Source organism: Bubalus bubalis, chromosome 9 (genome assembly GCF_019923935.1).
Source record: "Bubalus bubalis isolate 160015118507 breed Murrah chromosome 9, NDDB_SH_1, whole genome shotgun sequence".
In the NCBI taxonomy this organism is placed as follows: Eukaryota; Metazoa; Chordata; class Mammalia; order Artiodactyla; family Bovidae; genus Bubalus; species Bubalus bubalis.
This window is the reverse complement of record NC_059165.1, coordinates 16,504,876-16,532,169: the sequence shown is the minus strand read 5'-3', so window position 1 is coordinate 16,532,169 and position 27,294 is coordinate 16,504,876. Positions and strand designations below refer to the sequence as shown.

The window sequence follows — 27,294 nt, the reverse complement described above, 5'->3', positions numbered from 1 at the left end:
ATACAGATGAATGCTTTTTAGGCAGCCTGATATCATTCCCAGGTAGACTACCACATAACCTGTGTTACTTAAATGCCATTAACCAGCAACGAATGTAATTTTCACATAAGTGTTTTATGTAAATTTTGTTTGCCTAAAGTTGTTAGTTCTTTTAATAAATATAGCTTATGCAAAATGTCTTTTTTTTTTTTTGGTTCTTTCCTTGCATTCATTATACAGGAACTTTTTCAAAGAGAAAGAGGGGAGAAAAAGGCAGATTGACAGAGCTTGAATACTTAGGAGTCATTTTACCATAGAGGGTCTTTTTTTTTTTTAATAGTATGAAAAATAATCCAGTTACAGTCTTTAGCTCGATTACTTACAAATAAATTATCTGAAAAAAAAATCAAGTAAATCTGTCAGTTGTGGAAGTTTATTTTTCCATGTGTTATCTAGAGATAAGCCAGCCTGTACTATTAGATTTCCACTGACATAATTGTGCATGAATTCTGATCTGATTTGGTATTACATGGTGCAAAAGGTGACACATTTTCTCTAATATACCCCATTAGAAAGGAAAGAAATTGCCAAAGTATGAAATCTGAGGACCTTGATTCAGAAACTATGTGACTTTGAGGTCAACTCAGTGGAAGAAAAGAACTTGTTCAACTACCCCGGGCACTGAAGGTTGCGACAAGCAAATCTAATACCCCGCGTAGTTACTCTTGTTGGATAATCAATAAAAGCTTACATTATCAGACTGCAACAGCTGTATATTCGTATATCTTATTGCCTTGTACGTCTCCAAAATATTCAAGTGTGGAATCACAGAGAATACAGATGCTGTTCCCATTTCTAAATCATTGCTGATCAGAAGACTCGGCTAAGATACCAGAACTGAGAAATAGCATGCATGTGTATAACGTGCTGAATATATATTTTATGTAAGGCTACCTCACTACAACACAGAAATATTAGCTGCAAGGATCTTGGAAAAGAGTTCTGACCGAGTTACTCAGAGTTCTTACAACACAAGTTTTAGAGATATAAGTGATCTTTGAAATCCTGTGAGAAATGACCTTGAACAAATTAGTAAAATACCAGATGTGATCTGTTGGCAATTTCAAATTACATTTTCTAAAAAGTAGAAACCCTTATGTTTTAAGAAGGAAATGTTGTGCAACCTCTTTTCCTCACTTGACTTTTTCTTTTTGGCAGCCAGTCAGAGTAAGTAAAGCCTGACTTCCAGAACACAGGACTGGCATTCTGTCTTCCTTTGGTAGAGGACAATGAATGTCCATTACAACTTATATAGGAATTTTAAAAGGATTCTTTACAACTTCCTTCCTACTCAGCAACCCGCCCCCCCACCCCAATTAGTTTCAAAGGAGAACTTAGGTAGAAGATGAAATTTTTGGATTGCATTCTTATCTCTGGACAAAGCAAAAGAAGAGATATTTAGGGAGCCCTTTGAGATTTCAGTGGAGAAGTCAAGAATGACAATTTAGTCAGTTCTGTGTTGCTTCTCATTTCATAAATTGAACACAAAAAGTGAAATAAAAAGAAATATTAATAGCATGATAAAATTTAGATATACCTGGCAAATTGAAAGTGCTAGTTTAATTTTTGAGATAACCTAATCCAGCACTAATTGTAGATAAGCCTTAGACAGTCTCCTGGTAACAGGCTTCATATTCCTGAAGGCAACAGGACACCTATTTGAAGCTTGTGCTCTTGAAAATTGTGGCTGATTTATTTTTGAAAGATGGCCACACAATACATCTTATCCCTTAGGTTCTTATGCAATATGACCTTGACACTCCTGTTGAAGAGGTAGAATCAAATTCACCTTCTCCTTGAATCTGGGCTAACTTTACAGACTAGCTTGATGCGTACGACAGAAGTGACATTCTTGTACTTCCAACACCTGGATCTCTTGAAACAATCAATTTTGAATTTTCTCTCTCAGAACCAAGCTGCCAAGGAGAAACCTGCAACAACCTCTAGTCACCTGACCGAGCCACCTTGAAGATAACCACAGACGTGGCTGGAACCACATGAGAAATTCAGCAAGAACAGCCCAGCTGAGCCCAGTTAGTCCACTGCATGGTGTAGACATGGAAAATTATTGCTTTAGGGTGCTAAGTTTTTTTTTAAGGCGGAGGGTGTGAGGTAAGGCTGTTATGCAGAAAAGGGGAGGCTTTGAGGCAACAGACTAGAGTTTGAAGTTTGGTTGTTTCACTTCTTTTGTGACCTTTAGCGAGTTACTTTATGTCTCAGAGGTTTTGGTTTTCATCGAAAAATACTGATGATAATAGCTGCTTCTCAACTGACCCATATTCTTCCAGCATCATACTCTCTTAGTGACTCTTAGTGCAAGGCAAGAATAAACATTTTTGCTCTGAACCAACTTTTGAGGCATTAAAAATCTTTGGTTTCCCTTCACATTCATGTTCTTTGCTTCCACATTGGATCTGGGCTTCCCGATTGGAAGGACACCGAATGAGTACAAGACATTGTTGCCATCATTTTTCCAAGGCTCCGTCTGCTTTCTCAAGACCTAGCATGCCGAAGAGGGCTGGACAGGCCCACAGGACACTTTCCCTGTGTATACTGGAGCAAACAGGCTCTGGCTGTGCAGAATCGCATTCCAAGTGGCCTGGTTGTCGTCTCTAGGTGGGTCAGCAGGCTGAGACACAACATGACCAGGAAGGAAAACAAATGAGAGAATTTGTTTCCTCATCTCTGTTTCTTCATCATCCGGCAAGCTACCTAATTCCTAGTCTTAGCTTCCTCTCTATTAGACAAGTAAACTGGTTTTTAGGCTCAACTACTTTTCTAATTTAGGCACATTATCTGGTTTCTAATCTTAGCTGTTTCCTCATCACGATAATGGTACTTGCTCAGCCAATACACAGTCATAGAGAAATTAACTAACAGAAGGAAGGGGAAGTACTCTGAAATGCTGAAGTGCTCCACAGATGTCAGGATGCCGCAGGTAGGCAGCTCCCAGTTATCTAAAACCCCCAACATTCCCTTACTCTGTTGTTGTTCCGTTACTAAGCTGTGTCCGACTCTTTGCAACCACGGACTGCAGCACGCCAGGCTTCCCTGTCCTTCACTGTCTCCCGGAATTTGCTAAAACTCAGGTCCATTGAGTCGGTGATGCCATCCAACCATCTCATCCTTGGTCACCCCCTTCTCCTCTCCTCTCGGCCTCAATCTTTCCGAACCTCAGGGTCTTTCCAAAGAGCTGGCTATTTGCATCAGGTCTTACTCTAGCCACATAAATTTTTTCAATAATCATATTACAGAGATAGATAAATATATCTCTCAAATTTCTTTCTATTGTCACTATTACCATGTAGGTACAAGATTGCCATTATTTTACTGCTGGGGCTACTGTGGAACCTTCCAGCTCCCCTCCCTTCAAGGCTCATCTCCTTCTTATGCCATCCTCTGCCCTCTTGCCAAAGTTTCCTTCATAAAGCACAAATTTCAAGATGACAGTTTCTTATTTTAGAACTGCCTTTGATTCTTCATTGCTTGGAGAATAGACTTCAAATTCCTTAGATGATGGCAAAAAACAGAGAGTGAAAATGTTGGCATAAAACAACATTCATAAAACTAAGATCATGGCATCCAGTCTCATCACTTCATGGCAAGTAGAAAGGGAAAAAGTGGAACGAGTGACAAATTTTATTTTCTTGGGTTCCAAAATCACTGTGGATGGTGACTGCAGTCATGAAATTTAAAGACTTTTGCTCCTTGGAAGGAAATCCATGACAAACCTAGATAGCATATAAAAAAGCAGAGACATCACTTGGCCAACAAAAGTCCATATAGTCAAAGCTCTGGTTTTTCTAGTAGTCATGTACGGATGTGAGAGTTGGACCATAAAGAAGGCTGAGCACCAAAGAACTGATGCTTTTGAACTGTGGTGTTAGAGAAGACTCTTGAGAGTTCCTTGGACTGCAAAGAGATCAACCCAGTCAACCCTAAAGGAAATTAACCCTGAAAATTCATTGGAAGGACTGATGCTGAAGCTCTAATACTTTGGTCACCTGATGCAAATAGCTGACACATTGGAAAATACCCTGATACTGGGAAAGATTGAGAGCAGGAGGACAAGGGGGCGACAGGGGATGAGATGATTGGATGGCATCACCGACTCAATGGACATGAGTTTGAGCAAACTCTGGTAGGCAGGGAAGGACAGGGAAGTCTGGAGTGCTGCAGTTCAGGGGGTTGCAAAGAGTCGGACACAATTCAAAACTGAATAACACAAGCTTTTGCAACCCTAAATTTCCCTGACCAGCATTACTTTCCTCCACTTTGGCTCCTATGGCTTCATACACTACTTGACTTTACACACCACACATCCTCTTATATCCTTCAAGACCCACACCCAATGCCATTTCTTCTGTGCAACATTTGCTGACAGTCCTATGAATATGGTCATCCTCCTGTTTTGCCCACCCAGATTCTGTTCACAACTTTGCTATGACATTTTTCTCACTGTATTACAACTATTAGCTTACATCACCAAGGGTCCCATCAGACAATGACTCCTGAAAGGCGTGAACTGTGTCATATTTATCTTTGTCTACCTAGTGACTTGTCCTTCAATATATGTTTATGGTAAATAAAAAAGTATCAGTTTTCAATATGAGAGACACAAGAACAAATTAGTTCATCCTATATCTGAGATTGGGCTTCAAAGGGCAGGGCTAGGTTTCTGGATTTGGGAAGTAAATAACATTTTAACACTTCCTTTCTGAGACTTTGCTTTTTAGATAAGATGAAGACACTGATTCACATAGGGAATATGGTATGGAATGCTGTACCTATCAGCCTGGACTAAATACTTTGTTTGCAGTGAAAAAAAAGACCTCAAAATCAGATACCTATAAAAACAAAGGTTTATTTTTTGCTCAAAATCATGATCGTATGGGCTGGCTCCATGTCATCTTTACTCCAGAATTCAGGCTGAAGGGGCTTTCCTGATGGCTCAGATAGTAAAGAATCTGCCTGTAAGGCCAGAGACCCTGGTTTGATCCCTGGGTCAGGAAGATCCTCTGGAGGAGGGCATGGCAACCCAATCTAGTATTCTTGCCTGGAGAATCCCATGGACAGAGGAGCCCGGTGGGCTACAGTCCATGGGGTCTCAAAGAGTCAGACATGACTGAGCAACTAATACACACACCCCATGTCATCTTTACTCCAGAATTCAGGCTGAAGGAAGCCCTTCTGCATGGAAAGTTCCAGTTGTGAAGAGAGAGGGCAGAGGCAAAAGACAGCTCCAGAGCCTTCTTGTTGGGAAGTGGCATGGGTCAGCCAAAGAAAGGTCCATGGCCCAGCCTAAGATCAGTCGGCAGGAAAGTGCAGAATAGAAGGCATTTTGACATTGATGCTATAGGAGGTAAAGAGACAGCTGGCATCGTCCCTACCATGAGTTTCCTATTGACAGGAATCGAAGAAGACTCACCCTGCTGGCGTGATTATAGCCATAGGCATATACCTTTGTCTACTTTGAGTTTGGCTACAGCTGGAAAATTGCAAAGAAAAAAAGTGCCATGTAATTTTTATATATATTAATTTTATATTAATTATGGAGTGTGGGGTAACACAAAAGGGGCAGTATTTCTTATGTGACAAGATTCCGGCCCACGGAAGCACTGAACCAACAAAACTGAAGGAGTACCTAAAGCTGCCTGCTCTAAAAATCTATTCAACTTTGTGGATCTTTTTCTTTATACAAAAAATATCTTGATTTTTACAAACTGGAATTTTACCTGGCTTTGGATATTCCCCAAGACAAAAAGACTCGTGTTTAAACATTTTTTTGAGTTCATCATAAGACCAAGAAAAATAACCCACTCCCTGGACACTGAAATATTTTGGTTAAGCAACATGTTTCTTGAGGTTATGTTCTCATCAAATGCCATTGCCACAGAAGAATTTCTGACCTCTCTTTAATATTTCCATTTTTGGCATATATTAATAACTTAATGAAAATATATACCTGTATTTCCATAGCCAACTTCTGTTGGCAAGTTATTACAATCAAGGAAGAATTCCTACATTGTGAACTCCTTATAGAACCTGCAGAGTCAATGTCTTTAATATGGTGAAGGATTTCTTTGCCAAACAAACTTTCAGGCGGAATAAAGATCTTGGCACCCTGCGCTCAGATGGAGCATCTGTGACGCTTGGCAACACATCTGGTTCTGCTGCTTTGGTGAAGAAACACGCTCCTCATCTCAACATGCAGTGGTGTCAGCCCATGTCAACGGCTCTGCCAGCGATCACGAAAAAACCGTGTCTATTTCTATGAACGTTATCAACCTCCTGAGAGCCAGGGCTGACACACTGCTATTTTAAGAAGTTTTGTCAAGAAACGAGAGTAGAAGAGTCAATTCAGTGCTGCAAAACAGAAGTTAACTAGCTTTCCAGAGGACCTGTCTTCAAATGTTTGGTTGACCTTCAAATGCAAGTTCCACATTTTTTTTTTTGAGGCCAAGGAAATCCAACTATTAGAATAACACAACAGGAAAGAGTCCAGTCATAGTTCACTTTCAGTTCAGTTCAGTTGCTCAGTCGTGTCTGACTCTTTGCGACCCCATGGACTGCAGCACGCCAGGCTTCCCTGTCCATCACCAACTCCCAGAGTTTACTCAAACTCCATTGAGTCCAATGGACAAACTCCAAATGTCCATCGAGTCAGTGATGCCATCTAACTATCTCATCCTCTGTCGTACTTGACGGATATTCTTGCCAAGTTACCTAGGTCAATCTTTTCATTTAAATTTTTTTCAGCTCAGCTGCCACTCTGGAAGGGCACATGGGAGGCAATATGTGTGTGTCTACTTGCTGGGTCGTTCAGGTGAGTCTGACTTGGCAACCTCATGGGCTGTAGCCCTCCAAGGCTCCTCTGTCCATGGGATTTCCTAGGCAAGGATACTTGAGTGGGTTCCCACTTCCTTCTTCAGAGGATCTTCCCAACCTAGGGATCAAACCTGTGTCTCTTACGTCTCCTGCATTGGCAGGTGGATTCTTTAACACTGCAACGTGGGAGACAGACAGCTACCTAAGGAGTTCAAGGCTGGAGAAGGGCTTCCACAAGCTGGAATGAGTAACAAAGCTTTCCAATTTGTTTACAGGTAGAAACCGATAGGCAGCTGGAGTCCTTAGATAACCCTTTCAAAGCTAATCCTGCCTCGGATGAACTTAACATGCAACCATGAATATTTGATCCTTTAAAAAAAATGACAAAGCATTAATGATGCAGACTCTTCAAAGCATGAACTCAACAAGAATTTTGGAGAACTCTAGGAATCTCACTGTGTCTAACCCTCCTCTAATAAAGCCACGGCAGCTCCCATTTTATTTGTTACTGTTTTCTTCTGCCAAGTGAGTATTTCAAGCACTTATTGCCATGAAACTGAAAAGTCATAGTCAAACAGATGTCAAAAATAACAAGCCTATTGCTGTGTCAAAAAAAACCACTCCATAATTTCAATATCAAAGCCCAACATCAGCATTCTCGTAGAATGTTACTTCTGGGCTGAATTAAACTTTATTTTTACTTGAAAATTTGCACATATCTCAGGTGTTTGAGGAAAATAGGCATTAATGTCAAGAGAAATGTGGTGAGAGCAACAGAGATAAGACTTTAGAAAGATACTTTATAGTCTCTGGAAAATAATTCAATCTCCGTTGCAAAAAAAAAAAATGGCACAGAAAGTTATTTATATATGTGTTTATGTGTTTTCTTCTGGGGAGAAAATCCACAGCTGTCTTCAGATTCTGAAAGGGTCTGTGACCTAAATAAGGCTAGTACCCTGTGCTCTGGTGCTTTGTGGAATGAAACATTTTAAGAAATAGAATGAATGTTGTGAGGAAGTGGATTTCCTCTGTTGAAAAACGAAGTTAACCATGCTTTGGTGCTCTACTCACCAATGAATAATAATAATAATAATACTTTCCTAAATAGGAAAGTAACCCACTGCACTAGAGATGGGTTCTAACTCACTCTCGATTTGGACAAGCTTTCTGAAACAAAAACTAAGGCAATTTGAATAAAAATATTTGTTTTGTTAGATTCTGCTTTTAGTTTCCACATTAAATGAAAAATCATATAGCCATATTTATATAGCACAGTAGGACTAAGATAATAAGGAAAAATTAGGAGCTCAGATTTAGGGCTTTGAAATGCAGTATTTTTCTTTCTTTCTTTCTTTCTTTTTTGGAGAAGTATAGAAAATGAAGTTTGAAGTGTTAGTTCCTATTGTTGCTGTAACAAATTATCTTAAACCTAGTGGCTTAAACAATGTAAGCTTATTATCTTACAATTTTGCAGTTCAGAAGTTGAAAATGGGTCTCACTGGGCTAAAATCAGGATGTGGGCAAGGCCACATTTCTTTCTGGAGTGTCTAGGGGCCTTTCTAGTTTCCAAACGCTGCCCACATTCCTTGGCTTATGGCCCCTTCCTCCACCTTCAAAACCAGTACAGCTGCTTACCTCCCTGCCCCGCCCCACCCCACCGCACTCCCACTCGGTGTATGCTTTATTCAAGCCAGTGCTCCAGCCTTGACTGTGTGTTTCCACGGTGGTGTGTCTTCTGTGGCTGCTGCTTCAGCTGCTTCTCCATGGTCTTCAGAACTCCCTGTGCTTGTTGAGCCTGGGGTTTAGGGCATGTACGTTCTTAGGCAGCAGATCCTGGGGCTTATGGAACTTCCTGAGGTTTTCTTCCTGAGTCTCGTTAATGATGGTGAGAATAAGGGCAATGTACTCATGGAGAGCGCAGATCTTGGAGAGCTCGGACCACGTGTCACCTGTCACTTTGGTGATGTACAGCTGGGAGAACTCCCGCTTCAGGTGGTCCGGATGATTCAGCAGCTCTTCCTTCTTGCTGGGAAGGTTCTGAGCATTGGTTTTGGCCATAGTTGCACAAGTGGCCGCCAGCTGCTACCCACGCTGAGGGTCTCTTCCACTTTTCAGGACACTTGTTGTGTTGGGCCCACTCAGATAATCCAGGATTAGCTCCCTATTGCAAAGTGAGCTGATTAGCAACCTTCATTCCATCTGCCACTTAATGCCTCTTTACAATGTATCGTAACATATTCTCAGGTTCTAGGGATTAGCAGGGACCTCTTGGGGGGCTATTATTCTGCCTACCACACAGCCCCTCAGCTGGCATGATGGGAAAGAGCTGAAAGAGAATAGTGAGAAGAAAAGGAAACAGAGGTGTAAATAGCCCCTTGCTAGCTTGGATGGTATGTTTCCTGATTGTGCTACTAAAGACCATCCCTGAGATCATTTGCGTCTATACTCTGATTTTTTTTTCCCCCTGGAAAACATTAAGGAAGGGTAAAGATGCCATATTGGAAACCTGAGTGTTTAGCCCTGGCTCTACCACTGACTATCTACATCACCTTTGGCGATTCACTTAAGTTTGTATTAGAAGCATAGTTTCCTCTTTAAAACTAGGAGAGGCAGGGAGAGGATGCACTGGGATGTGCTGAGTGTCAGGGGCTCAAAGAAAGGGAGCTCTCATGAAATTGCAGGGGTTCCAGCAGCCCGCAAGGGAGTCCTGGGATGAGAAACACCTGGGTGCCCCTGGTGCTAGAGGGCCCTCATCCCAGACTCCTGCTAAGGACTCTGGTCCACGCCCTGTATCAAACAAAGCTCAGGCATCATGAACACCTCCCCTGATGCCCTGGCCAGGGTCACCTTGGCATGGAGCCTGGCTCCAGGGGCCAGCCGGATGTGCTGGACGGACTCTGACCCAAGGGCTGTGCAAAGAGGCAGCCCCTGAAAAGGCCCACGGTGTGGGGGTGTTGGTGAACCACACATGCACAGGCAGAAAGCCTCCCACCTTCCAGGAGACGGACGGCTCCAGGGCAGCAAGGCAGCCTTCTTTCACCTATCCTGGGTATCCTCCAGTTTCCATCTTGCTATGATTCTAGATGGAAGGAGAGCCTGTTCCTACCAACTCGAGGTCACGGGTCTATCTGCTCAGTGGGTCCAGGCACCAACAGGAAGAATGGGCTCTTTCTCACTTATTGCTGATTTTACTCTTATTTGCTCTTCTCCCAGGAGGAAGCAACAAGGGTAAAGAGCTCATTGGGCTCTCTGCATTCCTAACCATCCCTCATAGCAGAGGTGAATCAGATTATAAGGAACTGGAGCATGTTGTGTGTGTGTGTGTATGTGTATGTGTGTGTGTGTGTATGTGTGTGTGTGTGTGCATGTGCACACGTGCATGTGTGCACTCAGTCATTCTCGATTCTTTGCGACCCCATGGACTGCAGCCCGCCAGGCTCCTCTGTCCATGTGATTCTCCAGGCAAGAATACTGGAGTGGGTTGCCATTTCCTCCTTCAGGAGATCTTCCTGACCCAGGGATCGAACCTGAACATTTTGTATTATGACTGTAAAATATATCTCAGTTTATACCTCTGGTCTAAGCTGTTTCCTATCATCTTTGAAAGGCTATGTCCAGGCAGGCAGGATTTCCCAATTTGTTTACTGCAAGATAGTTTTATCAGGTTGTAGCAAAGCAAGGAATGCAGAAACGGCTCCATTTTTGTTCTGGAGCATGGGTGGGACTCGATGTTTGTTTGAGGCAGAATTCTAAGATGGCTATCAAGATTCCTACCTCCTGATGTATGTGTCCTATATAATCCCCTGCCTTTGTTTGTGAGGGGGATTTGGGAATATGATGGGATAGTCATTGTCATGATTAGGTTATGTTACAGTTGACGTTTAAAAGGGAGAGTATCTTTGGTGGGCTTGGCCTTATCAGGTGACCTCTTAAAGCAACGGGGCTCTTGAAGAAACATACTTGAAGTATGAAAGAGACTCGACACAGGGAGACTCTCCACTGACGGATATCAGGATGGGTGGGGCCATGGCAAGTAGACACTAGCAGCAGAGAGCCAGCAAGAAAACAAGGCTTCAGTCCCCTCACTACAAAGAACTGAATTCTACTAGCAAATTAAATGAGCTTGAAAGTGGATTTTTCTGCAGAGCCTCTAAACAAGAATTCAGCTTGACTGAAACTTTGACTGTGAGACTGGGCAGAGAACCCAGTTGAGCCACACCTGGACTTCTGATCTACTGAACTGAGAGCTGATAAATGCTTATGGTTGTAGCCAGAAATAAACTCACACACCTATGGTCAATTAACCTACAGGCAAGAACATATAATAGAGAAAAGATAATCTCTTCAATAAGTGCTGGGAGAACTGGACAGCTACTGCAAAAGAATGAAACGAGAATATTCTCTAACACCATGCTGCTACTGCTGCTAATCACTTCAGTTGTGTCTGACTCTGTGCCACCCCATAGACGGCAGCCCACCAGGTTCCCCGTCCCTGGGATTCTCCAGGCAAGAATACTGGAGTGGGTTGCCATTGCTTCTCTAACACCATACACAAAACTGAACTCGAAATAGATCAAAGACCTAAATGTAAGACACTATAAAACTATTAGAAGAAAACACAGGCAGAAAACTCTTTGACATAAATTGCAACAATATCATTTTTGAGCCACCTCTTAGAATAATGAAAATAAAAACAAAATAAACAAGTAAGACCTAATTAAACCTAAAAGCTTCTGCACAGCAAAGGAAACCATTAGCAAAATGAAAAGACAACACAAAATGGGAGAAAGTATTTGCAAATGAAGCAACTGACAATGGATTAATCTCCAGAATATAGAAACAGCTCATGTAGCTCTATGTCAAAAAACCAAACAGTTCAATAAGACAAATAGGCAGAAGATCTAAATAGACATTCCTCCAAAGAAGACATACAGATGGCCAAAAAGCACATGAAAAGATACTCAGCATCACTAAGTAGCAGAGAAATGCAAATCAAAACTACAGTGAAGTATTACCTCACCCTGGTTAGAATGGTCATCATCAAAAAGTCTAAAAACAGTAAATGCTGGAGAGCATGTGGAGCAAAGGGAACCCTCCTACACTGTTGGTGGGAATGTAAATTGGCACAACCGCTATGGACAACAGTATGGAAGTTTCTTAAAAAAACTTAGAATAGAACTATTATATGATCCAGCAGTCTTACTCCTGGGCATACATCCAGAGAAAACCATAGTCTGAAAGGATGTTCATTGCAGTACTATTTACAACAGCCAAGACATGGAAGCAACCTAAACGTCCATTGACAGAGGAGTGAATAAGGGAGGTGTGTACACGTATATAATGTAATATTACTCATCCATTAAAAAAATGAAAGAATGCCATTTGCAGCAACATGGATGGACCTAGAGATTATCATCCAAAGTGAAGTAAATCAAAGACAAGTATCATATGAAAGCACTCTTATGTGGAATCTAATTTAAAAAGATACAAATGAACATATTTATAAAACAGAAACAGACTTATAAGGGGAAACAAGGAGGACAGGGATAAATCAGGAGCTTGGGATGAACACACATACACACACTATCTATACTTAAAGTAGATAACTCACACGTTATCTACCTCATACATATGTGATGTGATGAGTTGGACCATAAAGAAAGCTGAGCACTGAATAATTGATGCTTCTGAACTGTGGTGTTGGAGAAGACTCTTGAGTCCCTTGGACTGCAAGGAGATCCAACCAGTCCATCCTAAAGGAAATCAGTCCTGAATATTCATTGGAAGGACTGATGCTGAATCTGAAGCTCCAATACTTTGGCCACCTGATGCAAACTGACTCATTGGAAAAGACTCTGATGCTGGGAGGGATTGGGAGCAAGAGGAGAAGGGGATGACAGAGGATGAGATGGTTGGATGGCATCACTGACTCGATGGACATGGGTTTGAACAAGTTCTGGGAGTTGGTGATGGACAGGGAGGCCTGGTGTGCTGCAGTCCATGGGGTCGCAAGAATTGGACACAACTGAGCAACTGAACTGAACTAATTCACAAGGACCTACTTATAGCACAGGGAACTCTACTCAATATTCTCTGATAACCTACATGAGAAAAGAATCTCAAAAGGAATGAATATATGTTTATGTATAACTGAACCATTCTGCTCTACACCTGAAACTAACACATAAATTAACTATACTCCAATACAAGGCTGTATATTGTCACCCTACTTATTTAACTTATATGCAGAGTACGTCATGAGAAATTCTGGGCTGGAAGAAGCACTGGCTGGAATTAGGATTGCCAGGAGATATATCAGTAACCTCAGATATGCAGATGACACCATCCTTATGGCAGAAAGTGAAGAAGAACTAAAGAGCCTCTTGATGAAAGTGAAAGAGGAGAGTGAAAAAGTTGGCTTAAAGCTCAACATTCAGAAAGCTAAGATCATGGCATCTGGTCCCATCACTTCATGGCAGATAGATGGGGAAACAGTGGCTGACTTTAATATTCTGGGCTCCAAAATCACTGCAGATGGTGACTGCAGCCATGAAATTAAAAAATGCTTACTCCTTGGAAGGAAAGTTATGACCAACCTAGACAGCATATTAAAAAGCAGAGACATTACTTTGCCAACAAAGGTCCGTTTAGTCAAGGCTATGGTTTTTCCAGTGGTCATGTATGGTTGTGAGAGTTGGTCTATAAAGAAAGCTGAGTGCCAAAGAATTGATGCTTTTGAACTGTGGTGTTAGAGAAGACTCTTGAGAGTCCCTTGAACTGCAAGGAGATCCAACCAGTCCATCCTAAAGGAGATCAGTCCTGGGTATTCATTGGAAGGACTGATGCTGAGGCTGAAGCTCCAATGCTTTGGCCCCCTGATGTGAAGAGATGACTCATTTCAAAAGACCCTGATGCTGGGAAAGATTGAGGGCAGGAGGAGAAGGGGACAACAGAGGATGAGATAGTTGGATGGCATCATTGACTCAATGGACATGGGTTTGGGTGAACTCCAGGAGTTGGTGATGGACAGGGAGGCCTGGCGTGCTGTGGTTCATGGGGTCTCAAAGACATGACTGAGCGACTGAACTGAACTGATACTCCAATAAAATTAAAATATTAAAAAACCCAGAAATCTTATTTTAAATATTTTACAATGGACTATTGCTAGCCTTAGTAAATAAATATTTTAAAATGTTTAAAAAGCCTCTAAGTTTGTGATAATTTGTTATGAAGCAATATTACTAACAATACTAATAATACCACTAATAAATTTTAAAAATAATAAATAAAGTTAACAATACATTCACATAAAATGCTAATAATACCAATAAGCTACTACAATGGTATTTCAGTTAAATATAAGATAGGATTTTTTTTTTTTGTCTCCTGTTTTCCTGCCTTTCTCCAAAGCTTTGATCTGTTTTCCCACCATGAAGTTATTTCACTGACTATAACTAGAAAACGCCGTTTTGCCCGATTACAATCTTGTCTCATACCACTTATCAGAGTTATCTCTTCCCTTCTGCCTCACGGTTGATTTGAGATGCAGAGATGTGCTCATCTTGGGTATGTTATATACATGTAGGGCTGGAGAATCAAGCCAGAAAACACAGATTTTGAGAATTAAAGCAAACAATCTGTGTTTTGAAGTAACTTGGATATGTTTCCTTCATGCATCTAGTTATCTTGAAACATAGTAACCTTGACATCATGGCTGAAGAAAAAAATAGAAGCAATGTAAGCACACACATCTGAACATTTAAATATCTTTTATTGATAAACATTACTAGAATGCCATGCATTTGGATCTGTGCTTTTCCTGAGGAAAACCTGCAGTCTATCTTCTGCTTCCTGATACTGCAGGTGGATCCCATTACAAGGGTAGGAGACACCATGGAAAGCATGCCTCAGCTTTTAAAGCTACAAAACAGAAAGCTGGTCTTCATTAATTAGATGTCAGGATTATGCAAACTGACCACTGTATTATTACGCATAACACGGCGAAAAGCCCGATTATATAGTTTGTTGATAGTTCCATGTAGGTAATTTATCTAAGCCTTATGTGCTAAGATATTCTATTAACCACAAAGGCAGGATTTGGTATCAGGTAAGAAAATCACACTGTGACTTTGTGGTTGATGGCTGAAAGAATGCCTTACCACAAAGGGAACTCAGAATGCAATATGGTGCCTTTCTAACTTTTAATTCAGGAAAAATTCCACCCCCCAGTACCACTTAACCTGGTGCTACCACACAAGGCAGATATAAGCGGAAATATTAACAAGTCAGTGATTCATAAGTGAGACTCACCATTGCAAACCCATATTCTCTGCCTCTGTGAAAACCATGGAATTGGATTAAGAGAGAGGCCATGTAATTTTAGATTTAAGCACATGTGGACAATGGATTCTAGAATGAAGGATAAATCTGAGCATCACAAACCCTCATCTGAATAATGATTAGCTGCTTTAATAAAAAGGAAGAGCTCACACACAAAAAAACCTCAAAGTCCATAATGTGGAAAAATCTCAGGATCTGGGAATCTAGGTAAATCATGACTTTTTGCCTTTACCAATTTTACCCAAAGTCCTCCCAGTGCTAAAGGCAGCACTAAAGAAAAGCTATCAGGAAACTGTTACGTTAGGCGATTATCATCTGTGCCTCCATCTCTTAGACCTGTGTCTATGCCAGCTATCTAATTACGATGAGGGGAAACACTCCAAGCTCAAAAGAAGTGAACAACTTCGGTTTCTGCTCACACGGACCTTGTCAAGTAGCCAGCGACTTGTCCTTTCATTGTGAGTGACTAATATCAATGCTGGCTCTAAAGAAAGACACTTTTCATAATCGTCCAACAATCTGCTAAGTGAAAACATATGGATGGGCTTAGGCGAAGCCTGCCAGGGGTCTTTGTTGAATGGAAAACAGGTGCTTTCATTCTGTGCCACGTAATACCCCATTTACCCCCAAGTCCAAAGGTTACAGGACTAATAGCTGCCTTGTGGTAATCAACGAAAGCCAAGACACTAGCCCTGGTGAAACATCTGGGACATATTTTACATACTTGCAACATATGCTTCAGGTTCAATTAAAGTGAGGCTTTGGCACATTTATTAATCTTTTTTACTTTTATCCTATAAGAGGACCCACTGACCTGACCCCACTATTATACCATATGAAAAAACAGAGAAATAATGAGAGTTAGAGGTCAGTACCTGCTCGTATGGCAAAAAAACACATTCGTTTTCTCATGGAACTCCATTACGCATGACTCTATACACAAACTTTAAATAGAGGAACCAGTGAATTTTTCAAAGTAGGAAATTACCCTTCTCCCGCTCAGACACTCTGATAGCCAAGACTTACAACATTTACCACTGCGAGAGTCAGCCGAGATACAGAAGCTGGTAAATAGAAACTTGAAGTAGCCTTTCATATTTTCGTTTATCATAGTAAAAACTTTATATTTCCAGAATATAAGATTTCCACTCTAAGATTCTTCCCTCTATTATTCAAGTCCCTAAAAGTCTATTGTAAATTATTACATTTGAGATTTTCTTTTTGTTCAGATATGGTTTTTATATTATCAATTGTTATGAGTAAATAAAAGCAAAACCCTCTAATATATCACTCAAATAAAGGGGTGGATTTATGAAAATCAGCTCACAATCCTTTCATATGGAAAACACCACTGTTTTTTGGCATCCTATGCAGAATAGACGTGAATTCATAGAGTTATTTAAGCACTCACTTTAGTAAACTTTAGTAAACTTCAGTCAACTTTAGTAAACCAGATCTGAAAATGTGTTAGAACCAAGGTGTCAATTCCAGACAATCAAACACCGCATAACAATAGATGCCACCCCCGAGATTGGAGTTGTCTTCCACATGGCACCTTCTACTTGATATCTATGTTTTGGTAAGCTGGTTAACCAGGTACGCTCCTGGTTTTCCACAAACATCTTCACTATTAAAAAAATGACCACAAAGGGAGATTAGTGTGTAGGATACCAAACAAAGTGGCTAAAAAAATATAGGTTGACTTCAAGCAGGGGCATTGAAGCATCAGACTTCACTAAGGGTTTCCATTTATGAACATTTCTTGGGAGACACTTGCTGCTGGAATGGATCTTTATGGTGGCTTTAATAATAAAGCAGCAACAAGCAAGGGAAAAATGGCCATAAATGGGTGGCAGCTCAGTGTTTATCAGCAGAGGAATGATGATTCAGAGCTGGCGTGCTGAGTTAAAATACAAGCTCTCTACAGGTCCACAACTGACCTTAACAATAAATCATATCATTTATTGCCAGGAGCGTATGCTCATGTTGTTCAACATTAGAAACAAGCACATATGTGTTTTTGCAGAAAGGAGATTTTTGTTAATGCTTGAGGATGTTGCTAATGACTAAATGATATCCAGAAGAAACATTTTACATAAAAGCGCTATCGATTTTAAAATGTTTGAAATAGCAGTAGAAGGGAGAAAGAATGTACTTGGAGAAAGAAGGTACATGTGTGTGCTTGTGTATGTGTGTCTTTCTATTTTCCTTCTAGCATTGAATATTAGGAAAAAAATCATTCAGGAAGTTAACAAATCACTGTGAATTTTTTTTTTTTTTTTTTTTTGACATTTCCAATGCTTGCTTCTAGCACACAAATTCTTACACTGGGATATAAGTGTACATCTCTACTGGAATCAAAGGTCAAGGGCATAAATTAAGATACACTGTTTTTCTCCTTCCTTCAAAAAATTTCAGTGCTTTACTAGAAAAGAAGTCAGACAGATTCAGTGTAGGTCAAAACTCATATGTGGAATGATGTGGTCAAAATGAATGCTCATTCTCACCCCTGCTCCCAATCTCACCCTAAGACTTTTTAGGTTTTAGATGCAGATATGCCCAAAGATGATGCTATAAACCATCATCAATAGTCTCCGTGACATAGAAAGCTGTCCTCCTGACTCCAGGTACTGCTGCAGCGGGGCAAGGTCATTCTGGTTTCTCTCTCTACTTGTCCCCTCTCCCTAGGGGACAACCAATTCAAGCTGTGCCAGAAACCAGCTGTTATTTACTGTGGTCACCATCCACAAGCCAACCAGCAACTGACACACGAGCCTCTCTGCACAGACTTTCCAGACCAAGGAATCATAGGGCTGTTTCCAAGTCTAGACCAGGGGCAGTGAGCATTGGGATTATTTAAATGCCCTCCAGAGCCCTCTGTACACGTGTTCATTTGCTGAGCAATTCTTGGAAAATTACAGATGACGCTATCCATGTTTAACACACACAGACTGCTATTTTTTCACTTCTCTCTTCCCCCAAAGTGTAGCCTGATTTGTAATACTCGAGATAGGACAAATTTTTGCCCTTCAAAAACAGTTGTCACTGCAGTTATCTTCGTGAGAGCTATCAAGTTCCAGACAAGCTGAATTATTATTATTATTATTATTTTTTTGTTCCTGGCAGAAAAATATTTGACCCAGCTCTGGACAAAAGCGAAGACGATTTATAGCCCTCTCTGCCTCTTTGCAACATGCAGTGGCATTGTTAGGATGATAAACAGCACTGTCCAATTTTCTGGACTCAAAACACTTCAACTCCTTTTTTAACTGTCTGTGAAAACAGCGTCATGTCTACATTTCCCCGTCCCCAGGTACCCGAGTGCAGGGAAAGATAATTACCTTGTCATCTTTGTCATCTTCTTCTTCCTCGTCCTCCAACATGTCCTCCACTACCTGCAGACAGAAACAGAAGTCGTTTTCCTGCTTTTTAAGAGGGATAATTTTGTCCTGTCATTTTGAACATTTTGGAAATGAAAACTTTATTAACATTTGAAACAGAGGCACTGAGAAGGAATATTTGATGTAGAGGCAGGGATTAGGAAAATGCTATGCATTTAATTGATGAATGCCAGGGACCTGAGTCCCCAGTCAGGGGAACCCTATTTGTGTGAAATGTTCTGTGACGACTTAAAGAATCAGAACTATGCATAAGGTAAACCAACGCTAATTTGAAGGATGCTTTAAATCAGGAGATTTCTTTTTTTTTTTTTCACCTACTCCACTGTCTATATTAATTAGGCACTTTAAATTTGGAGCTAGATAACTAAGCAGAATACAGCTCTGCTATTTCTAATTTACTTGTCACCAAACCCTAAGATAAAAAATTGTCAGTTCATTGATTCATGCTAGTGATCTATGGCATAAAGCTAACAATATCTTTCATGGCTCCAATTTGAATTCTGATGTATAAATGTCAACTCTTGACTATCTCTGAATTACCTGTTCCTTTTTTGGATTACTTGAAACTCTAATGTCTATTCTCTGCAATTTTACACATGGATTATGTTATGAGAATGGACATTACTACTGAAAGAAAATGAGAAATTCATTCAATAATCAAGTGTGTATAACATGTGTATATAGCCCATAAGGACAGATATGCATACATATATTTTTTAATGGCTCCTGGTTTATCTACTTCAGCAGAATGAAATAGTCATTTTGGATTTGCTAAATAATTTCCCCTTTCCTGGATCAATATATAACTGCAGGCATTACAAACGAGACTTCACCCTATTTCAGGTGTTTTATTATGTTTTTATACACACACACTTCATGGAAACCAAAAATTTTACAACTTTGAAGGGAGTTATTGTTCAGCTATGTGCCAACTTATGATTGCATTTATGTCATTTAACATAACTTTTAATTCTTGTGGTGCTTTTATATTTTTATCCAGTATCTTTATCTCTGAATAAATTCAATAAAATCATGGTCATCAAATATTTTTAAACCTTTTTCCAAAGCTCATAACTTTAGAAGACAGAGGTAGCTAACTCTTCTTCCATGCAGCTTTATGATAGACACAGGAATATGCTATGAATGAAAATTTCAATAATGAAGACTTACTAAACAGAGAGTTACATAGACTGAAGTAACACATCAGGACCCTTAGTTATTCTAATAATTTTTCTCAAATATTTTAAAAGCACGCACTGATTTAAAAGAAGAGCCCAAACACAAACTTCTAGTTCTCATGAACTAAAATATAATGAAAAGCACTTGACAAAGTGGGAAATTGTTCCTAATTTACTATCATACTTTAAATTTTCTATTAAATGGCGTTTCATTTGGACATTCAGCATTTCAAAAGAACCAGAGTAACACAGTGTGCTGTTTCCAGTATCGGGGGGAGAGTTTACACTTATTTTGGGAACATCTAAAGCAATTCAACCTCAGCAAGAATGAAGGACTCTTGACATTCTAACTACACTCAGTCACTCCATAAGCATTTGTTACAAATGCCCTTGTCCAAGGCATATGGTACTAGTGATTGTGGAAATACAAAGATGGATAACACAGATACTTCATTTCAGCCCTCAAGAGGCTTATAATCCAATAGAATTTAAATGGGGGATATGAGATAGCCTTTCCTGTTTCCTTTTAATTTCCTGAAAACTTGAAGCATGAATATCGTACACATATAGGCAACAACGGTGGCAATGTGTAACTGAGGTGCTGTATGCCAGGCTATTCCAAACTGGGCCCTTTGTGAGGGAAGCTGACACAGGAAAAGCAGTCACGGTATTTCAGTACATTATGTTGCATCAGAAGAACCCACCAAACACCAAGTAGCTAAACTAGAATTCAAACTCAGGTTGTGGGATAGCAGAGCCAGCTCTTAAACTCTGCCCAGTTCAAAAACCAAAAAAATTTAAAAAAAAAGGGTGGAGAGGAAAAGGAAAACAAGAGAAGGACTGATCTAACCCTTACATGATCTTTTTAATGATTATAATTTTGTAACTCTAATAAAATGATGTTTCAAATGTTAGGTTTATATTAAGTAATTTTTAAAAGTTGGTCATTACCTATTTTTTAAAAAAACTATAATATTGAGGTATCCAATATGATTATTTGATATATATCAGATTAAGCAATTTTCCCCTAAAATTATGCATATAGTCATATATGAAATATGAAATTAATATACTTTTATTCTTGTACATAAAAAATCAAACAATATTTTAGATAGTTATTGTTAAGACTGTATTATATGTCTCTCCTCTTCAGTAATTATCATATCACACTACAGATGCAAGGAAGGGAAAATGGTGTCAGATTGGGCCTGCTGCTGCTGCTAAGTCATGTCCAACTCTATGCAACCCCATAGACGGCAGCCCACCAGGCTCCACCATCCCTGGGATTCTCCAGGCAAGAACACTGGAGTGGGTTGCCATTTCCTTCTCCAATGCGTGAAAGTGAAAAGTGAAAGTGAAGTCGCTCAGTTGTGCCCGACTCCTCGCAACCCCATGGACTGCAGCCCACCAGGCCCCTCCATCCATCGGATTTTCTAGGCAAGAGTGCTGGAGTGGGGTGCCATTGCCTTCTCCGCAGATTGGGCCTAGCAGTTCGTAATAAGTGTTCAAGAAATATTTGTTGATAGACTGAACAGAGAAATACATAATCTATGCTTCATATCTTTGTACAACTGGTAGAAGGCCTGTCATTAATTTCACAGAACTCAACTAGCTCACCTGCAAAGACATTGAATCAATGATGCAGATTAATAAAAGCAAATATTCAAAGTGTTTTCAAAGATTTGCCAGGCAAGAGAAAACATGGATATCTAACTATCATTTCAAGATTTGGAGTTCTCCAATATCTTCAAGTTAATTTTCCAAAATTAAAAATATTATTGAACCAGGAAACAAACCAAGAACTTAATTTACACATTTCACAAGTCAGCTGCAGATCTTATGTTCAAGAACACCTCAAAAGAGGTCTACAGAATCAGACCCTTCAATTGCAAAACCCGAACAGTTCCCACCCTGCACAAGTGGGTAATTGGCTACGCACAATTGCTCCACAAATGTGCGGCAGAACCACCCAACACAACCATTTGCTTTACATTTGGCAGCAAAGTGCTGTGTTCAAGAGAGGCTGTTGTGTGGTATTGCAGCCCTCGAGTGATGGCTTTTCCCCTCCTCCAGTGATATTTTAATGTTACAACATAAACATCTACAAGTGAGGATGTATAATACAGATGGTTCCTAGGGATGCCTTTAAGCGGCTTCAGAATGTATACCACGGTTACATTTTGCTCAGATGATGCTTACTTAAGGTGCCTTGGAAAATGGAGACGATCATAGCACCTACCCCACAGATTAGGTATCCAATGAGATAATGTATTAATATTTAAAGTGCTCAGCACAATACCTGTACCAAAGTACTTTAAAAATGTGTATGACTAATAAAAATAGAAAAGACATCCAGTTAATAATATTTAAACATTAATTTTTGGAAATTAAGTGATGCATTTATTTTCCTGGACAAAAATATTCAGGGTTCTGAATGACACATACAATTCTGATTCATATTTCACTGAAACTAAGAATTGCATAAAGGGGCACAGGTAGAGCTGCGGATAAAGATTCCCAATTAAAATGATAATGGTTTCACAACTCACGTTCAGGCTTTAACAGTCCAACGAAATGGATGACTTTGACAGCAGGTACCTCAGAAGCTAGGCTGTGCTCTAAGACAAGAGCCTTGACCAAATGCAATGAATACAGAAACTGCAAACTGAGCTTTTAAAAACAAACCGTATATATCACTGAAGTGCATGTAATAATCGCACAAAATTGCAAACTTTCCCAGAGAACTCAAGTAACACCTACTATTTAGAAAGAGAGGGCTGGAGTTTAACACTTAACTAAGGAAAACAAATAAAGAAGTTCTGGTCCCAAATTCCAGTTCTTTCCTCTGCAAATAAAACCAAGTAAGGACTACATAGTTTTGTTTTCGTGTATACAAAGTCCAGTTGCCCAAAGAGTTGTCAGCAATAATTTAATAGCAACACATCTGTAGGATTTCCTTGAGAAAAAAATGAAAAGTACCAAAAAACGCATGTGTTAGAAAGATATATTTTTGCAAAGTTGGGTTTTTTTCCTCTTTTCTTGAGGGAGGCTATCTGAGATTGGCTCTAGAATTCTTTTTTCCAAATTATACTTTCTGATACCTTGCTTGAAAGCAAGTAGTATTAATCAAACAAAGGAAGGGCACTAGGGAAATCAGAAAGATGTAATGCAAGCAGTTAAAAGTGACATGACCTTCTGTAATGTCGCTCGTCACAGACTTATATGCCACACAGTGGAGGAAGGTCTTGAAAGAAACTGATTCTTGGTACTATTCCTTGAACGTAATACTAATAAAGATGACATTTTAAAAAACACATGTAGACAGGCCCAAATGCAGCATTCTAGCTACCTGACAGCCAAAGGATAAGCAGATCACACTATTTTTAAAAGCATAATATTTCTTCTTTCATAGTCCATATTTGCTGAACATTTGTCATTAACATATAACACATAATATGTGGCTGTTTATTGCAAAAAAGCCATTTTCAAAATGGAGCAACACTGTATCTGTGGAACCTATATATTTTATACAGTTGTATAGACGCTCTATTAATATTATGACTTTTAATGATAATTTGACACAACTAAATGCTTTATGATTTGCAAGGAAATAAAATTTTATTTGGCTGAAGATGTTAAAAATGACGCTGGTAATCTGAATAAAGGTATGATAACTATGTTTAGAATTATTCCACTAGACAAAGATATATAAGGGGGGGGACCAGCAAGAAAAAAAAAAGATAACAAAACAGGAGAAGGATGAGGGAAAGTAGATTCAGGTAAATTTCATTATTAAAATCATCATAAGACAGTGGATCCTAAGTACTGCTTTTTAATATTAATTCAGGGTGCATGGTATAAAGCTAAAATGATTTTAAAAAGAAGGGGATAAAATTTCCACCAATAATTCTTAAAACACGTTGTACTATAATTTTGTCTAGGCTAAAGTCTGCCACTGATTTATATCTCTTTAAACAACAACAACAAATCTTGGTTATATTACCTTCGTAAGAAAGTATTGAGTACCACAGAGCCAAAAACCCTGGAAAGCCAAAGCTGACACAAACCAGTTTCTTTTGTATGTTTACTTTTTCCCTCAGAAATAATCCTTGAATTAAATGGATGTTTTGCTATGTTCAGAATGAAGAGTTGCACAATTCAAATTGCCTTACTCTATAAACGGTCTATAAAAAAGCAACACATTTAAATTAAAGAAGAAATCACTGCTGTCCAGATGTGCAACTGCGATGTTAAAAAATTAAAGAAATTGTCACAAAAGAAAGACATTTCCTATTTGATTTCATAGTCATAGAACATTCAAATGTGTACAGATGCTTATATTTGGGTACATTACAAACTGAATGCTTATTTCCACCCTAGAGATATGGAGGAATTTGGGTAGAGCAGTTTGCTTCAACATGGTCTAGAGTTCATTTACATCATTTCACGGGTACATAAACCAAGCAGAACATGCATTTGTGTGCCAATGGATGTATTACATGTGCAAATATCACATGAATTTATTGAAAGTCTATGAATTGAGAAGATGCATATAACCGCTCAGATTATTTCAGATCACTTAAAAGCACCGGAGGTTGGGCTGAAGACGTTCTTGGTCAATACGATCATTACAGGTGGGCTTGCACTCCCATTTTTACCACAAGACACCTGTACCTCTCAAGATTTCTGAGAAGGAACTTTGGCAAAATGAATGGCGCAATTAAACTGTACGTATAATTTACTCCACATCTGAAGGAATAATACAACCCATAAACAGGTCTGGAATATACTGTTTCATCCAGCCTATCTCAAAAGCAACTGCATGTGTGATGGCTGCTTAGTCTGATTCACGCTATTAAGGATTTGACCTTGGAGTATTTCAGCTACAGTAGTCATCAAGATAACTGAACCACTAGATGTAATAATAATTAGTGTGATAGGCTTGCCAGTGAAGCTGAATATATTGCAATTCAAAAGAAGGCAGACTAAAAAGAAAAGCATTATTACTTACTGCTAAAAGACTTCCTGATTTTTACAGAGACACTCAAATACAATTATTTCTTCTTGCAGAATGCATTTCCTTGGCTCATTCTGGGAAGTGCCATGCTGTAATTTAGTCTGATTCTTAATAGGAAATGTGGCTTTAATGTGGCTATCAGATGACTTTTGATGCATGCCACTGATTACATACAGCCTGTATTCTGCATCATCAACAACAGCATTCTTATTTGCAGTATAATATGCTTTGCTGCAGGGTGTAAGGACAGTAAATTTACTTTACTGGCCAAGAGTATGCAACCTTTTAGTTTTTAAGTGTCAGCTTAATATGCAGAAAAACCCTTCCATTCAGAAATGCTAAATACAGTATAAATTCTTTAATCAGTATAAGTATCTTAAATGAATTTCTTTTCATATTTCCTTTTTAGTATTCTTAAATGTTCATTCTTATGCTTACACAAAGCACTGTGAACAGATTTCTAGTGTTTATTTGAACTATGTCTCCATCTAAAGGCTTCACAATGTAATATATTTTTGCTTGCAGGGAAAATTCTAATCTTAGCATCTTTAGGATATTGCATATTAATTTGACTGAGTAAGGAAAAATAGGTCAACTATTAACCTGCAATGTGCTTTTTAAAAACTAATGCTTTCCTGAAGCAAAATTTTTCAGGTTAAAAATTATACAAAAAAACCCCACAAAATTGAATTGTTTAACCTGTTTTTTCCAAAAGAAATGAAAAGCTAGCTAGTCTTATTACTAATCTATTTTATGAAAATTTAATATTTTCAAAGCAAAACATTTTTGTTTATTAATAATAGATAGATTGCAAATCAAAAAGAAAATTATGTGCTTTAGCCTCTCTCTATAAAACCAAATTTCCATTCCAGAAACACAGATTTGTAACCAAAAAAGGCACAATTGTACATTTTTCAGATTTTAGAAACAACCTTAGGAATTTTTAAATACGCCTAATAAAGAGACCACATAATCTATTTAAAACATTTTCTGCAAAGCAGAAAGGTGGAGCTGCTATGACGTCCAATTTTTTCAGGTATGTGTGGGAGCATTAGACATGCAATAGGCAAGAAGTTCTTTACAGGTAAGTGTATAGTTTAGCAGATATAAGGGGAATGCTACACTTTGGGAAGATTAGGTTCCTTTAAAGAATAGAATTTGAAAACAAAACAAAAAATTTATCTTGGAGATTAATACAAGCAAACTTTTGAACCATACTGCTCTGTTAGGTTTGATTATCTTTAAAAAATTCACTGCTACTGCCTATTTTAAGCACTATAATTGGGAGTAGTAGAGGAGGTGAGGAAAATAGGTGGACATTTGAAGAGAAAAATATTCTGATGGTAATTTGATTTTTCTTTTTCTGTTTTTTTCCCCCCCTTTGTGCCTAGAATATTTTGAGGCCTGAGGACATTATATCAGAAAGTCTAACTTTAAAAATGGAGCATATTTTGAATGTCAGAAAAATCAGTCAGAAAACTTCAGTGTTTTCCTTGTATCTCTTTTCTATAAATAATAATGATAAAATATTTTTTATCTTTTTGTAAAGAATAATCACTTCACAAAAGACAGCCCATGTGGGTTTAGACCTGCATTGGGACTGGAAAGAATGTCTGTGGTGAATGGTGAATTGTAGCACAAAAGCCTGAATGAAAAGAATGTTCGTGAAACCTCACACAAAACCTCCGTAACCGTTTTATCATGAGCTTCCCACAATATAACACAAGAGCTCTATATTCTAGGAAAACCTTGCCTGGTCCACTTACCATTTCGGCTTTATGTAGTGTACTGTGTGATTGCTAAATTAGTGCATAATGTATTTATAATATTTATAGTACTAACATTTAGTTAAATAACCTTTATGTAAGATTTATGTTGGTTTTTTTTATTTCTCATTTAATGGCAAATTGTGAAGAGCATGTTTCATAAAGATAATTCTCCATTTAAATTCATCAGTCCATTAAATATTAAAATTATGTTTCTGATGCAATCGAGAACAAATTTGTCCAGCTTCAGTGATTATTTGCACTCATAAAAATTAGGCTTGATTAATAAAATTTAAATGCTTGATTAAGTTGACATTTTCATGTTCTGTCCTGATTTATTAAAATTAGTCCCTGTGCCCAGGCCTGGTTTGCTAGTAGGTTTACCTTTCTCCTTCTCTTAGTCGACATCCAGAGCAAGGCTGTTAGGAAAGATTATTTTGCTTTTGGACCCAGTGATGGTTTCAGGGAAATGCCCTGTTCTTTGCTCACAGTGCAGCTGGCCTTTGTCTTTATGCACTGTGTGTGGTGGAGATTTGGATTACAGTAATCAAGGAAAGTGTCCCTTTCAAAAATCTTTGGAATTGATCTGTAAAATGGCATGCATTTTTGGTATTTTTCTAAAATGGTTTTTAAGAAATTTTTGTCTATAGAAGATAATTTATTTTTCCTCATTAGCTTTTTTGGTTAATAAAAATATAGTTTTTATTTTTGTGGGACTTGCATAT

At 38.8% G+C, this 27,294-nt stretch overlaps 1 protein-coding gene across 12 annotated transcripts in view; it reads right to left on the bottom strand.

The window, feature by feature from the left end:
* The window catches only part of MCTP1 (multiple C2 and transmembrane domain containing 1), a 563,412-nt gene that overhangs the window by 60,082 nt on the left and 476,036 nt on the right, over positions 1–27,294 (bottom strand). For 11 of the 12 annotated variants that reach the window (XM_044948555.2, XM_025294006.3, XM_025294008.3 and 8 more), the window contains one exon: positions 18,549–18,602. In XM_044948555.2, coding sequence (XP_044804490.2) covers positions 18,549–18,602 — 54 coding nt within the window. Of the gene's footprint in view, positions 1–14,619; positions 14,788–18,548; positions 18,603–27,294 lie in introns of those variants that run through there. The other variant, XM_025294013.3, reaches the window with a different exon arrangement.